Source organism: Labeo rohita, chromosome 10 (genome assembly GCF_022985175.1).
Source record: "Labeo rohita strain BAU-BD-2019 chromosome 10, IGBB_LRoh.1.0, whole genome shotgun sequence".
In the NCBI taxonomy this organism is placed as follows: domain Eukaryota; kingdom Metazoa; phylum Chordata; class Actinopteri; order Cypriniformes; family Cyprinidae; genus Labeo; species Labeo rohita.
The window spans coordinates 24,848,994-24,866,109 of NC_066878.1; the positions used below are offsets into that span (position 1 = coordinate 24,848,994).

Sequence of the window (17,116 nt, forward strand, 5' to 3'; positions counted from 1 at the left end):
GATTCTGTTATTTTCTCAATTTCAGTTTTTTAGTTGTACCTTTTCTGGATTCAGTTTTTTAATGGTTTGATTAAATTTAATAATCAAAAAACGTCTAATTCATTGAATTAATAAAACTTTAATAATTTAACCTAAATAATTTATTTGTAATAATTTAATCATTTATTGCAGTTTTTTTTTTCGGTAAAATGGACCTATGAAGCGCTTTAGTGTTTAAATTGTGTGTTATTTGAATGAAGTTTGGACGAGCGTCACGCGTCATTCAGTGAACTGAAAATGCAGATTCACATTTACACAGCAGCACTTTAATATTCACACACACTCGTCCACATCTGGTTCAGACTACTGACCTGCTTTTGATTGATGCATACACGATTTATACAGTTTATTCCATTTTTATGACTGGATTCTGCAATTCTGTCTGTGTCTTTTGCATCATTTTGTTTTAGACATGATGCCTGTTAACCTGTCTTGTGTTTTGTGCCTGATGTGTTGTTGATGGATTGTGTTCAGAGTGTTTGCTGAGTTCAGACGCTGTGAATCTGGAGAAGGCCAATGAATTTAAGAGTCCTCGAACGCAAGACCTGACGGCCAAACTGCGCAAAACCGTGGAGAGAGGAGACGAGGAGACGTTCAGAGAGCTCGTCTGGGGAAACCCACGATATCTCATCGGATCTGGAGACAATCCCACGATCGTGCAGGTGCCGTTTTTACTGTTCACTTTAATGAAAGAAGGCTCTTTTGCTTACCAAGGCTGCTTTTATTAGATCAAAAATACAGTAAAAAATGTGAAATATTATTACAATTTAAAACAGCTGTTTTCCATGTGAATATGTGTTAAAGTGTAATTTGTTTCTGTGATGCGCAGCTGAATTTTCAGCATCATTACTCCAGTCTTCAGTGTCACATGATCCTTCAGAAATCGTTCTAATGTGCTTTGTGTTTTGTCCAGGAGGGCTGCAGATATAACGTGTTGCATGTGGCGGCCAAAGAGAACCAGGCGGGCATGGCTCGTCTGCTGCTGGAGACGCTGGAGGACCCCGAGTTCATGCGGCTCATGTATCCTGACGATCAGGAGCTCATGCTGCAGCAGCGCATTCGATACATCGTCGATCTGTACCTCAACACGCCTGACAAAGCTGTGAGTGCAGCACTCTTTAAATGACTGCTATTTCAATTATTAGAAAATAACAATTTAAAAATAAATTGAAAAAACATTTAAAAATACATTTTTTTACAATTATTAAAAAAATGTAGTAGTAGTATTAATGATTAAAAAAAAATAGTTTACTTTATATGTAAATATTATTATTATTATTATTATTATTATTATTATATTAACACTAAAATAATACATTGTTTTTATTTGAAAAGATTATATTTTTAAATAAATTAATTTATTGCTGTTAATATTATTATAATTGCAATTTCTACTGCCACACAAAGTATAATGATCATTTTAATAATACAATTTTTTTAAATTCTTAAATTGTAGTATTATTATTAGTAGTAGTATAAATGATCAAAATCATTTACTTTATATGTAACTATTATTATTATTATATTAACACTAGAATAATAAATTGTTTTTATTTGAAAAGGTAAGATTATATTTGTAAATAAATTAATTTATTGCTGTTAAAATTATTATAATTGCAATTGCAATTTTTTGGTGCACAAAGTATAATTTAATAACAATTTTTAAATTAAAAACAGTGTTTATTATTATTATTATTGGTAGTAGTAGTAATGATAATTAATAGTTTACTTTATATGTAACTATTATTATGTTAATAAAATAATAAATGGCTGTTTATTTAAATATGTAATATATTTTTAAATAAATAGAATTATTGCTATCAAAATCACTAATTGCAATTTTTATTGGTGCACAAAGTATAATAGTATAATAGTTTTTTTTTTTTTTTCATTTAAATATGTAATTATATATTTTTTAAATAAATAGAATTATTACTATTAATTACTAGAATTACAATCTATATTGGTGCAATAATGTATAATAATGATAATTTTAATAATAAAAATAATAAATTAAAAAGTTATTATATTATAAATATTAATATTATTATTAGTAGTAGTAGTAGTAGTAGTAATGATAATAATTAATAGTTTACTTTATATATAACTATGATTATATTAATATTACAATATAAAATTGCTGTTTTTTTATTATTTAAATATGTAATATATTTTTTTATTAAGTTATTTAAATTACTTTAATTACAATTTCTATTGACACACAAAGTATGATAATGATAATTTTAATAATTGTAAAATTTATAACAATTTTATTATTATAATCATCATTTTTATAATGACAATTTTTAATTTTAATTACATATATTTTTTTTAATTATTAATAGTAGTAATAATATGTCCACACACCTGACAGAGCAGTGATCGCTATGCACACATCTGAAACGACAGAGTTGTTCTCCATATTTGTTTTTCCCAGAGCAACGAGACGCCGCTGCATTTCGCGTGTAAGTTCGGCTGTCCGGAGGTGGTGGACGTTCTCTGTTCTCATCCGAGCATCGACAAACACTGCAGGAACAAATATGACCAGAAACCGTCCGCTGTAAGAAACTACAGTCACATTGAACATGATTTACTCTTACGTGTGAAATAACGACTCGCGTTGATTTGTCAGGTGATCTGTGAGCGCAAAAACAAGAGTAAAGAGGTGAAGCAGAAGATCGTGGAGTTTTTGGAAGGTGAGTTTCCATCATGACGCTCTAGTGCTGTCAGTGCAGTGATGTAGGAAGTGTTTCACTGCTGGGATTTTGCTGTTTTTGTCACAGACAGGTTTTATGTGCCGTTGTTGCGGGCCGCAGATAACACACTACATCCGGTGATCGGCGCCCCCTGGTGTCCCGATTCACCAGAGTCCTGCCATCAGTTGCACAGCCCCAGAAGGATGATGGACAGCCCCAAAAACCCAATAATGACCATCAAGGCTTTCGCTGGGCCTCTCAATTCATCAAAGGTGATTCATATCTCTTTTAGGCTGTTATTACTTTTATTATAGCATAACATTATTATATTTTAAATAAATAAAATTATTGTAATTAAAAATTAGCGAGGCTGTTATTATGTTTTAAATAAATTCAGTTGTTGTTAAAATTATTGTAATTACAAAATTAGTGAGGGCTGTTAAATTCAATTGTTATTAAAATGATTGAAATTACAATCATTACACTACTCTAACTTGTAGCAACATAAATCATAATGTTAGTAATTGTAATAATTACAATAATTTTTAAATAATTTGATTTTTTTTTTTTAATTGAATTAATATAGTAGTTAGTAGTGGCTGTAATAATAATAATAATAATAATAATAATAATAATAATAATAATAATAATAATAATAATTAAAGGATATTTAGATATAACATTTTTTTTATTATTACAATCATAATACATCATTTTTATAATTTAAATAAATATAATTGTTATTAAAATGATTATATTACAATTTTTGTTAGCACAGAAGTTATAAAAAATAATTATATATTTAAAAATTAATAACATTAATATTATTATTATCATTATTATTGTCATTAGTAGTAATACAATTATTTTAGTATAATTATTTTTATATTATTATATTTAGTAATATTTTTAGATATCACACAATAGGACATAAGTCTGAACAGAGGGCAGAAGAACATACAGACATGTCAAACAATTAAAATAGTTATAATTAATAGCTATAATTATAATTTTAATAATGATAATTAAAAAAAATTATTAAATTTATTATTAAACTTAATTTTTTTATTATTGTTGTTATTATTATTATTATTATTATTATTATTATTTATTTTTATATTATAATATTTAGTAATATTTTTAGAATGTGCAGACATGTCAAACAAGTAAATCATTCAACCAAAACACAGAATGGCAAACAGCAGACTTTAAAAGTCAGATTTGCAAAGTAGTTGAAGTGAGATGCTGATTTCCTTGCAGGCCGAGGAGTTTCACCGATTGTGGAAGACGCCGCCGCGTGAGCGAGCCGGATACTTCCATCACATCCTGAAGACTGACTCGGAGCGCGGCGCAGAGCGAGTGGGCAGGTGAGGACGTTCATTTGATTAATAACACTAAACACCATTAACTGCAGTAATCCTGCATTACGGCGTCCACAGAGAGCTGGCTCATGAGATGGGACACCCGTGGGCCGAATACTGGGATTTCCTGAGCTGCTTCATCGACCTGTCCAGCGAAGACGGCCTGAAGATGCTGGAGGAACATCTGAGCTTCACACAGGACAGTCCGATCAAACATTCGTCTACGGGTACGACAGCATACGCTCATATTCCTGCTCTTATTGTGCACGATTCATCAGTGACGTCACTCTCAAGAAGCAAATGTTCGTCTTCGTGTGTTTGTCTTGTTCCTGTCGTTCCTTCCTCACAATTTTGCTGTTAATCCTGCTGCACATGATCTACCACACTAAAGTATAATGGTCATTTTAATAATAACCATTTTAATACTAATAACCTTAATTGTATTAAGCTCATAATTATGATTTTTTTTTTTTTTTTTTTTTAAATAGGATATTATTAAAATTATTATTAAAACGATTTTAAAACAAATAACCTTAATTTTATTATTATTATTATTATTATTATTATTATTATTATTATTATTATTATTAAGCAGTTTTTTTATATGTAACAACTATTATTATTATTACCATTATTACAAACGTAATTTGATTTTTATAAAATCAAATTATTTTTATTAAAATTATTATAATTGCAATTTCTGTTGTCACACAAATTATTATAATAATAATTGTAATAATTATAATTTTACAAATGAATAACCTTTATTATTATTATTATTATTATTATTATCATAATTATAATATATTTAAAAAGTAAATTATTTTTATTAAAATTATTGTAACTGCAATTTCTGTTGCCACACAAATTATAATAATAATACTTTTAATAATGATCATTTAAAAACAAATAACCTTAACTATTATTATTGTTGTTATTGTTATTAAGTAATTTATTTTTATGTAATAACTATTTATTTTTATGTAATAACTATTGTTATTATTACTGTTTACAAACAAACTATTTTTTTATTTTTATAAAATAAATTATTGGTATTAAAAATGTTATAATTACAATTTCAGTTTGCACACACATTACTATAATAATATTAATAATGATCATTTAAAAATGAATAACCTTAGTTATATTATTATTAAATAATTTATTTTTACATATAACATTATTATTATAATAATAATAATAATAATAATAATAATAATATTATTATTATTATTATTATTATTATTATTATCATCATAATGATTAGATATTTAAAAAGTAAATTATTTTTATTACAATTATATTGCAATTTCTGTTCCCACACAAATTGTAATAATAATACTTTTAATAATGATCATTTAAAAATTAGTAACCTTAATTATTATTATTATTATTATTATTATTATTATTATTATTAACAACTAATTTATTTTTATATATAACAATTATTATTACTATTATTACAAACAAACAAACATATAAATATAACTTTTTTTTTAAATAACTTTTTAAAATAAACTATTCAAATTTTATAATTACAATTTCTGTTTGCACACAAATTACAGCAATTTTAGTAATGATCATTTACGAATGAATAACCTTAATTATATTAAGTATATTTATTTAGTAATCTATTTTTACATATAACATTTATTATTATTATTTTTATATTTTTTTTATTATTATTATTTTATTATTATTATTATTATTATTATTATTATTATTATGATGATGATTATATATTAAAAAGTAATTTTTTTTTATTTAAATTATTATAATTGCAATGTCTGTTGCCACACAAATTATAATAATTTTAATAATGATCATTTAAAAATTAATAACTAATTATTATATTATTATTAGATTATTATTATTATTATTATTATTATTATTATTAATATATTTATTTTTTATGTAACAACTATTATTATTAGTATTATTATTACTGCTATTATTACAAACATAATTATGATTTTTATATAAAATATTTTTTATTAAAATTGTTGTAATTACAATTTCTGTTTGCGCACAAATAACACTAATAATTTTAAAAGTGATCGTTTAAACATTAATAACATTAATTATATATTATTATTATTAAGTAATGCATTTTTATATATTTATTATTATTATTATTATTATTATTATTATTATTATTTTTATTATTATATTTTAAAAAAGAAATTATTTTATTAAAATTATTGTAATTGCAGTTTCAGTTGCTACACAAATTCTAATAATTTTAATAATTAACATTTAAAGATTAATAACCTTAGTTATACTATTATTATTATAAACATATTGATTATGTATTTAAAAAGTAAATTATTATTATTATTTAAAAAATTATTTCTGTTGCCACGCACGCACGCACACACACACACACACACACACACACACACACACACACACACATATATATATATATATATATATATATATATATATATAAATTTTTTAAAGAAATTACATTATTGCATTGTTACAAACAAGCATAATAAATTATTTTATCATTTTAAAAATTATATTTTTTTTGCTATTAAAATTAATGTTACAATTTATTTTGGCACACAAATTGTAGAAATACATTTAATAACAATTGTATTATTGTTAGTATTAGTAGTAGTAGAAATAAAAATAATGATATAACATTATTATTGTTATTATTACTAACAAGCATAATAAAGATCATGTCTTCTGTTGTGTATTTTTGCTCAGTTTGAAGGTCTGAATAATTTTTTTATGTCAGACTATATGAGTCATAAAAGCCTGATGGATCAGATATGACACTCAGCGTGCATCTTTTTTTTTTTCTTTGTCTAAAGCTTCAAATATGATTATTTTTTAAATGTCAGGCCTGAAGTGGTTCTCAGAAACTCTTGTGTTTTCGCGTGTTAAAGGGCGCTCCGATCGATCGTCCAGGTCGTTTCTTAATTCTCCCGGAGCAGAGGAAGCGGACGAGCCGCGTCAGTTCCCGGTCTGTGATCTGATGCAGGAGTTTGAGAAGGTTCTGGTCTCGTCTGATCTGACGGATCGCAGCGCCGATTCGGGTTGCGCGGCCGATGACGACGGCTCCACCTGCAGCTCGGACGAGTATCTCACAGCCGACGAGGACTCCGATGACGGGACGGCCCGAGGAACACGCGTCCGTCTGGACTCCTCCGGTTCCTCCGGCTCTTCATTTAAATCGACGCACAGCGTGACGGATCTCCAGCGCGGCCCCGCGCTCCGTCACACAGCTCGTGTGTTTATAGTGGGGTGAGACTCAACTGACTGCTCAGACTTATGTATGAATAAATGCATTTACAGAGCTCTGTCTCTGATTCTTCTGCTTTTATTTTGGCCAGTAATTCACCGACGAAGCTGGACAGTGACGTTCTTGTGGCGCTGAATGACGTGGAGATCGAGCAGAACTCACATCCCACACTCGTCCACTGGAAGAACAACGTCTTGTCATATCCTCCATCACAACGACAGAGGTAGCATTTCGTCTAGAAAACTCTTAATCAACTGCAGATTGTCTCAAATGTACTTTATTTAGTCTTAATTGTTTATTAGTTAATTATTAAAATAAATGTTATTAAATTCACGATCTTTATTCAGTTATTTTACATTTATTCATCCGTGTTATTCCTAAATGTATTATTTATTCTTTATTCTATTAATCATATTTTTCATTTATTATTTGACTCTTAAAATAAGTCATTACATTCATAAACTATAATAAATTATTCAGAATTTATTAATCAATGTTATTCTTAAATTTATTTTTCTTAATTCTCAGTCATATTTTCCATTTATTATTTAATTCTTAAAATAAATTGTATTAAAATTTATTAATTATAAATTTGTGAATCAACATTATTCTTAAATGTTTTTTATTCTTAATTCTATCAGTCATATTATCCATTTATTTGTTTCCTTAAAATAAATGTCATTAAATTCATGAACTATATTAAATTATTAGTAATTTATTAATTTGTTATTTATTAATTTGTTAATTAGTTGTTGTTTCCTTTTTCTTTATTCTATCAGTAATATGTTCCATTTATTATTTAATTCTTAAAATAAATTGTATAAAAATTAATAAACTTTAATAAATTATTAGAAACTTATTAATCAATGATATTCTTAAATGTATTATTTTTTCTTTATTCTATTAGTCATATTTACAGTTTATGATTTAATCCTTAAAATAAATTTTATTAACAATTCATACTTTATTAAAATCAGTGTTATTCTTAAATGTGTTGTTCATTTTTTATTCTATCAATCATATTTTCTATTTTTTGTTTAATTCTTAAAGTAAATGTTATTAAATTCATAAACTGTTGAATTATTTATTTATTAATTTTATTATGTATTATTTTTCTTTATTCTATCAGTCATATTTTCCATTTATTATTTGATTCTTATAATAAATATCAATAAATTCATAAACTATTTTAAATTATTACTAATTTATGAATCAGTGTTATTCTTAAATTTATTTATTCTCCCAATCATATTTCCATTTATTATTTGATTTTTTTTTTTAAATAAATGTTATTAAATTTATAAACTGCTAAATTATTATTTATTAATGTTATTTTTAAATTAATATTTTTTTCTTTATTCTATCAATCATATTTTCCATTTATTATTTGATTCCTAAAATATGTCATTAAATTCATAAACTATATTAAATTATTACTAATTTATGAATCAGTGTTATTCTTAAATGTATTATTTACTCTGCTAATCATATTTCCATTTATTATTTGGTTTAAAATAAATGTTATTAAATTCATAAAGTATATTAAATTATTAATTTATTAATCAATGTTATTCTTAAATGTATTTTTTTCTTTATTCTATCAGTAATATTTTCCATTTATTATTTAATTTTTAAAATAAATCTTATTAAATTCATAAACTTTAAATTATTATAAATGTATTAATCAATGTTTCAAAATTGTTTTTTTGTTTTTTTTTTGTCAAATTTACTCCACCAGTTTTTTTTCCTACATATGAATTACATTGGGTCAAAAATGCATTGTTGAGAGGAAAAAAAACAAACAAATAAGTCCTGGTGTGTAAGTCACATTTTATTATTACATTCAGAAATAATATAAAATACCGCTAAATAAACTGAAACGTGTAGAAACATTATAAACTCCATTCAGAATAGAACAGGAATGAAAATATGAGTATAAAACAAGCATAAATGATAGTGTCTTTCATTATAAATGTCATTTATTATAAACGCCAAGTCTAAGAGAATTAGTTTAAAGCAAAACCTACACTAGAGGCAAATGTAAAATGCACTGTACAGTTCAATTAAGGCCAAATGTGTGTGTGCATTTGCATGTGTTTTGCATGCTTGATGTTAATTGCATTACATAAGCAGAGGGTTTCTGTGGTTCTTAAAGTCTTAAATGTTTCTTCATCAAACCTGCAAAGTCTCAGCATGTTCCACATGCTAAAAAAGCAGCTTATATTGAGATCTGCTGTGATTTTTCAGCTGGCCGTCACCCTCACAGAACCACAGAGACGCCGAGAGCCGCACTTCGCCCGTCTTCAGACTCAACTGGTTAACCGTGTCGCCCAAGTTCAGAAGCCCCGGTCACTTTAACCCCCGGCAGCTGTCGTTCAGCCCGCCGAGCAAACCCTGCAGCCTTTAAGTTTATAAACACTACGATGTTCAGCAGACGCATCACACTTTACAAGCTCTTAATAGTGGTTTTATTACAAGTTAAACTTTGTTTTATGCAACTTTCTATTTTTGCACAGCAGTTGTGTTGCCTATAATACTTGCACTAATTTTCCAGCATAATAATGTTTGTGAATGCAGAAAAAAAATCTGCATCTGAAAAACTATATATATAATATATAATTATAATGCATTGAACTATGTTTCTTTGTTTATATAAAGATTTGTTAAAGAACAGTTGGGTTGCATTTGGTATGTTTTGTCAATCCACACAAAGGTGCAGAATGAGCAACATCCATGTGTAAGTATTGCAGTATTCATCACATGCACACGTGTTTATTTCTGTGCACCAGCAGGTGGCGCTAGTAAAAGACTCTTTAGCTGTAAACAATCACCTCTGGCAGAGTTACAGGCTTTATTGTTTATAATATTCTTCTCAGACAAGGGTGTGGGTTTGATTTTTGGCACTGGTGGGAACATAACGACAGATCAAAATTATTGCTAGGGTCAATTTAGTATTGTGTGTGTGTGTATTGTTAGAGACATGTCACAGCGTCTCTGCTAAATTCTACACCCTTGACAATCATAACAAGCGATGTGCGACTTTGGAAGCTATAGTTCTCTCCTTAAATACAAAGAGATCAAACAGATTCATAAGTTTATCCAAATTTCATGAAAAAGCTGTGGATGTAATTATGATATAAGTCAAACATTGAAGTGAGTTGTTCTTCTTCGGAGGAAGATTCATTCATTTGTTTGACAATGAACCACACAGTTCATCCAGTTACATTTTGTGACTTTCTTTCTGCTTTAATGATGTTTTCATTGGATTTTTTGACTTCCCAGAAAGAATATAGGAAAACAGAACTTAATTTGTGTTTCGTGCCAGCTAAATTTCACATACACAAACAAAAATCTGTCTCTAAACCTCTCTTTTCTTTATTTAAAGTTGATCTAGATAAGTATGTGGAAACTGGTCCAAGTTCTGTTCATCCTGAAACAGTCAAAACTCTAATTCTATATTCATCCTTTGGCTTTTATAAGGTGAAAAAAACATGGTAACTTCACATTAACCATGGTTTTGCTACACTAACCATAGATAAACCATGGTATTTGTAGTAAAACTGTGGTTTACAAAAAACAAACAAAAAAAACATGGTTACCATATGGTTAATTTGGTGTTTGTATTAGGGAATTGTATTTGTGTATTTTTTTTATTATTTCTTTCTTTTTGTTTTTATAACTGTATTTAATGGTTTGGTGTTTTGTACTGTTTAATTCCGAAAAGTCTCTGAAAGTCTGATCTAAATCAAATGTCGAAACTCAAAAATGACTTTTGATCTGTTTTTGCTAGTGAATCGCTTGGACTGAATGATCGAACTGACGAGTTTGAATCAATCAGAGCGGCTCCAGTGTAAATGACTCACTCAATTTAGTTTGTCTGTTCTTCATCTTTTTGATGATTCGCGAATCATAATTTCAGATTGGGACTAAAAAAACGCGTGGTTCGTGAACAATTCAATTACCGAAATGATTCGCGAATCCGCTCTGAGTTTTTGATCTGAATAATGATTCGCGAATCATAATTTCAGATCGGGATTTCAAAGCGCGGTTCGCGAACCATTCAATTCGCGAATCCGCTCCGAGTTTCTATCTAATTCAAATGAATCATGAACCCGCTGTGATGTTTTGATTTGAATGAAGTTCCGATCTAAATAAAATGATTCGCGAATCATAATTTCAGATCGGGATTTCAAATCGGTTCGCGAACCATTCCATTCGCGAAATGATTCGCAAGCCCGCTCCGAAAGTCTGATCTAAATCAAAAGATGTCGCAATTCGAAAATGGCTCTTTTGATCTGGTTTTTGCTAGTGAATCGCTTAGACTGAATGATCGTTTAAATCAACCAGAGCGGCTCCAGTGTAAATGACTCACTCAATTTAGTTTGTCTGTTCTTCAGCTTTTTGATGATTCGCGAATCATAATTTCACATCAGGACTAAAAAAACGCGTGGTTCGTGAACAATTCAATTCACGAAATGATTCGCGAATCCGCTCTGAGTTTTTGATCTGAATAATGATTCGCGAATCATAATTTCAGATCGGTGTTTCAAAGCGTGGATCGCGAACCATTCAATTCGCGAAATGATTCGTGAATCTGCTCCGAAGTTTCGATCTAATTCAAAAGATTCATGAACCCACTGTGAAGTTCCGATCTCAATTAAAATGATTCACAAATAATAAAAAAATAATAATAAAAGATTAATAATAATTTCAGATCGTGACTTCAAATCGCGGTTCGCAAACCATTCAATTCGCGATTCCGCTCCGAGTTTTGATGTTATTCAAATGAATCGTGAACCCGCTGTGATGTGAATAATGATTCGCGAATCATAATTTCAGATCGGTGTTTCAAAGCACGGTTCCCGAAATGATTCACAAATCCGCTCCGAGTTTCGATCTAATTCAAATGATTCATGAACCCGATGTGAAATTCCGATCTGAATGATTCGCGAATCATAATTTCAGATCGGGACTTCAGAGCGTGGTTCACGAACGATTCAGTTCGCGAAATGATTCGCGAATTCGCTCTGAAGTTTCGATTTAATTCAAATGATTCATGTGAAGTGACTTAAATCAAATGACTCGCGAATCATACTTTCAGTTTGGGATTTCAAATCGCAGTTCTCAGTTTCAGATTCGCAAGCCCGCTCCGAAAGTCTGATCTAAATCAAAAGATGTTGAAATTCGAAAATTTCTCTTTTGATCTGGTTTTTGCTAGTGAATCGCTTGGACTGAATGATCGAACATGAGTTTAAATCAACCAGAGCAGCTCCACTGTAGTCTCACTCAGTTTACTTTGTCTGTTCTTCCGCTTTTTGATGATTCGCGATTCATAATTACAGATCGGGACTTCAAAGCGTGGTTCGTAAACCATTAAATTCACGAAATGATTTGCGAATCCGCTCTTAAGTTTCTAATTCAAACGATTCATCCTGAAGTTCCGATCTAAATTAAATGATTCACGAGTCATATTTTCGGATCGGGACCTCAAATCGCGGTTCGCGAAATGATTCGCGTTCCGTGCTCCGAAGCTCCGCTCTAAATAATGAATCGCGAATCATCATTTTCAGATCAGGACTCGGAGCACGGATCATTCAGTTCGCGAAATGATTCTGAGTTTCCAAAAGCTCCCACACGTGTTTTTTATTACAAGCAATGTCTAAAATCTAAAATGGCTCTTTTGATCTGGTTTTCGCTAGTGAATCGCTTGGACCAAACGATCGAACTGACGAGTTTGAATCAATCAGAGCGGTTCCACCGTAAATGACTCACTCAATTGAATCAGTTTGTCTGTTCTTCCGCTTTTCACGTCTTCAGCCATGTTTACACGACACTGTAAGTATTACTACTGGCCTAACTCGATAGTTTTAAGACATTAACAATGTTTACATTTATAACAATGTATAACATTTATATGTTTACAATAAAATATCCATATTTCCACTCCAAATATAACATCCAACACAAATCTGCTCCATATTGAGGTGTGGTAACCGGTTTACTGCTAACTAGTGAAACACTGCATTAATATGACGAGCTGCAGCTCAAAATACATGTTAGATATAAACATTGTGCATTATGATGGAGTTTGTAGCTTAATTCACTATATTTGAAATAGTTTGAGCTGCAGTTCAATAGAAATCAGTTGAAAGCATCCAGACATCTCATACTATTCAATTAAACCTTACATGATTTATCAGTATATATTGTAATAAATATTTGAGAAATTATAGTTTTGTCTGATTATAGAGAGATAGTAATGTAAAAATAGCAAATGGGAGAAGCAGATGAACATAATTCACTATTGAATTGCCCATAAACCTAAATTAAGTGTGTGTGTGTGTGAGATGTTCTGATGACCAAACCTACTGCCCTTTATGCCCTCTCTAAGCCACGCCCACCATTCCTTCCTGTCCCACCCTCTATAGGCCACACCCACTGCTCCCTCCTGCCCTGCTCTCTCCAAGCCACACCCTCTGCCCCAATGTCCTTTGTAAGCCACACCCACTCTCATCTTGCTCCGCCCACTCAGCAGCCCCCTGTATAAATAATCTGAACTCAGTGACACACTGAGGATTGACACACTCACACTGCTGTGATCTGAGATGTGTGTTTGCTGCTGCTTCTGATGATGATGATGAAGGTGTGTTGTGTGTCTGAGAGTGTGATTGTCTGAGTGATTGATGGCTGTAGCGGATGCAGGATGCGCAGGAGCAGCGCTTACATCCCAGTGTCCACTGCTGCCGCTCTGCTGGTCACTTCATCCACGCTGTTCTTCGTCTTCACGTAAGTCAGCATTCACTTTTACAGACACCTGAATTTCTTTCATGATGCTGTATAACTTCATGTAACACTTAACTTGAAGCCTTTATCTATAATGCATTATAAAAGTATTTTAATGCATTAATTATGCCTATTAATAATGCATTGTATGATGAGTAATTGCATAATGCATTAAAACACGTGACAACCAATGGCAAATGGCAAGTAACGCATTAATTTAAACATGCATTTTTAACATAATTTAATTTTTTTTGAAAAACAATAAGGTAACACTTTTCCTAAAGCTTTTATATGTAATGCACAATATTAGTTTTAAGGCATTAATTATGCTTTGCAATGCATTGCATGATCTCATGAATAACTGTATAATATATTATAACGCACATCTATTCATTGTTGCACTTTTATAAAGAAAAATGCACTAAACACATTATAAAGCTTCAGATATTCTAATGCACTTTAATGCATATTATGAAATATTTTATAATGCATTATTCAAAAAGACTTTAGATAAAGTGTAAACTTTGCTTAAGATTCATTTAATACATGTAAAAACACATTTTTAAGTGTTTTTTGATATCCAGTGAGTTTATTGTAGGTTAACTTGAAATCGGTTTTCATAATATCTGAAAGAGTTTTGTCCAGTAATGAAAATAAGATGCTGCACGGTCACAACTGATCTTAAACAGCGTGTTTGTAGTATTTCAGTGTATTTTAAACACAACAGCACGTATACTGAGTGATTTGTGTGTCTGAACTGATCTGAACTCCATATTGAGGCGTGATTTTAATCCAGCGCTGAAAGTAGGCCAGTGAGCCACGAAAACAAGCGCTTATGTGCTGATATCACATGCTTATTCTTCCACTGCGTTCAACACTGTGATTCAGAAAGTTTTGCATTGAATCTCTTCGAGATGTAAATGCATGCATGTTTCTAATGGTGTATTTGCGTGTATGCATTGGCTGGTCGGGTGTTGATGTGAACTGGTCGTTGCTGATGCTGTGTTCGTCCCAGATTTGAGCAGATGGGAAGTCGTGGATTAGGATTTGCTTGCGGTGCCGTTTGATTCCCCATCCTGCAGGAATCGGGGTGTTGATCAGGCGTGTGACCCCTGATGAGTTTAAGCTGCACATCTGTCATCTGCACAGAACGAGCTTCACATGAGACACACACACACACACACACACACACACGCTCATACAGGTGATGAAGAGAGACTGAGATGATGTGGATCAGATTGAGCTCATGATAGATGAGTCTTTGGGACGTTTGGTGAGATTAAGTGAAACTTTGACAATTAATGACCTTATTGCAGATTAAGCACTGATATCCAGTGTAAAAGCACAGAAATGTGTGACGTTTATTTATTATTTGTTTCAAAATGACTAAACAGATGCTACTGTTATTTTTTTTACTTTTTGTTGAACAGTTTTCACTCGGATATTGGCACACATTTTACAAAGAATTAAATGAAAAATTAACATTAAAATGTAGAAGTAGAAAGACTGAAATATGTTTTTTTATAAAGCATTCTTCCAGGGTTATTATAGTAAACTATAAATAAAACCAACTAGAAAAAAAACTTTTTTATTTTTGTTATTTGAAATAAAGTAAACATTAACTGATATGAAACAACATATTTTTTTTTATTTAAGTTAGTTTCCAAGACAACATTTCTAATTTTTGTTTAACTTGAAGTACTAAAAATAACTAAAGCTATATATGTATATATATATATGTATTTATATATATATATATATATATATATATATGTATATGTATATATATATATATTTGAATTAGAGTTTTTTTTTATTCAGTTTATATATATATATATATATATATATATATAACTGAGTTAAAAAAACTCTAATTCAAATGTTAATAAGTACTAAATACTAATATATATATAATACTAAAATAACACTATATACTCCAATAATCTGTTTTGGTTACAGCTTTACATTTTTATAAATATATTATTTACAGTGTAGAATTATTTTCAAACATGCACAAGTCTGAAGTTTGGATCAGGGTTATTATAGTTTACTAAAACTGAAGCTAAAAATAAAACAATTTACCATTTCCATTACTTTAAATAAAATAAACATTAATTTAAATAAGATACATAAACATGTTATTTAGCTAATTGCCAAAGCAGCGTTTCTCATTTTAGTTTAGTTGATAAATATAAACTATAAAGGCATATATAAAAACTACTAACAAAAATACAAAAAAAATTCAAAAACTTTAACCAAAGTAAAATGAAATCAGGAATATGAATAAAAACTATAATAGTATATTAAACATATAGTATCTAAAATACTATATTATATTAAAGGAGAAGTCCACTTCCAGAACAACAGTTCACAAGTAATTTACTCCCCCTTGTCATCCAAGATGTTCATGTCTTTCTGTCTTCAGTCATATAGAAATTATGTTTTTTGAGGAAAACATTTCAGCATTTTTCTCCATATAATGGACTTCACTGATGCCCCGATTTTGAACTTCCAAAATGTAGTTTAAATGCAGCTTCAAAGGCTCTAAACGATCCCAGCCGAGGAAGAAGGGTCTTATCTAGTGAAACGATCAGTCATTGTTTTCAAAAAATAAAAATGTGTATACTTTATAAGCACAAAAGCTCGTGTAGCACAGGCTCTGGGATGCGCGTTCACGTACTATTGAATTACTTTGGAAGATCATGTTGCGCATGCGCGACTGAACGAATCACTCCGCGAGACATTTCGTTCTTCTGGAGTCACATTAAAGATTCGTTCAAAATAAACGAATTGTTCAAGAATGCGCGTCCCAGAGCCTGTGATACACAAGCTTTTGTGCTTAAAAAGTATACACATTTTGATTTTGATTTTTCGAAAACAATGAGTGATCGTTTCACTAGATAAGACCCTTCTTCCTCGTCTGGGATCATTTAGAGCCTTTGAAGCTGCATTTAAACTACATTTTGGAAGTTCAAAATCGG

At 29.7% G+C, this 17,116-nt stretch overlaps 2 protein-coding genes across 3 annotated transcripts in view; both read left to right on the forward strand.

Annotated features, from left to right (window-relative positions):
* LOC127171632 (ankyrin repeat and LEM domain-containing protein 2) overlaps positions 1 to 10,889 on the forward strand; it is a 15,193-nt gene extending 4,304 nt beyond the window's left edge. Inside the window, exons 4-13 of one of the 2 annotated variants that reach the window (XM_051120394.1) lie at positions 514 to 701; positions 953 to 1,141; positions 2,477 to 2,599; positions 2,672 to 2,735; positions 2,823 to 3,007; positions 3,996 to 4,102; positions 4,175 to 4,323; positions 6,997 to 7,354; positions 7,444 to 7,575; positions 9,600 to 10,889. In XM_051120394.1, the coding sequence (XP_050976351.1) occupies positions 514 to 701; positions 953 to 1,141; positions 2,477 to 2,599; positions 2,672 to 2,735; positions 2,823 to 3,007; positions 3,996 to 4,102; positions 4,175 to 4,323; positions 6,997 to 7,354; positions 7,444 to 7,575; positions 9,600 to 9,759 (1,655 nt within the window). In that variant the 3' untranslated portion in view covers positions 9,760 to 10,889. The remainder of the gene's footprint in view (positions 1 to 513; positions 702 to 952; positions 1,142 to 2,476; positions 2,600 to 2,671; positions 2,736 to 2,822; positions 3,008 to 3,995; positions 4,103 to 4,174; positions 4,324 to 6,996; positions 7,355 to 7,443; positions 7,576 to 9,599) is intronic. The other variant, XM_051120393.1, reaches the window with a different exon arrangement.
* Positions 10,890 to 13,942: 3,053 nt separating this feature from the next.
* The window catches only part of zdhhc8a (zinc finger DHHC-type palmitoyltransferase 8a), a 29,095-nt gene continuing 25,921 nt past the window's right edge, over positions 13,943 to 17,116 (forward strand). Inside the window, exon 1 of the mRNA XM_051120396.1 lies at positions 13,943 to 14,138. Coding sequence (XP_050976353.1) covers positions 14,056 to 14,138 — 83 coding nt within the window. The 5' untranslated portion in view covers positions 13,943 to 14,055. The remainder of the gene's footprint in view (positions 14,139 to 17,116) is intronic.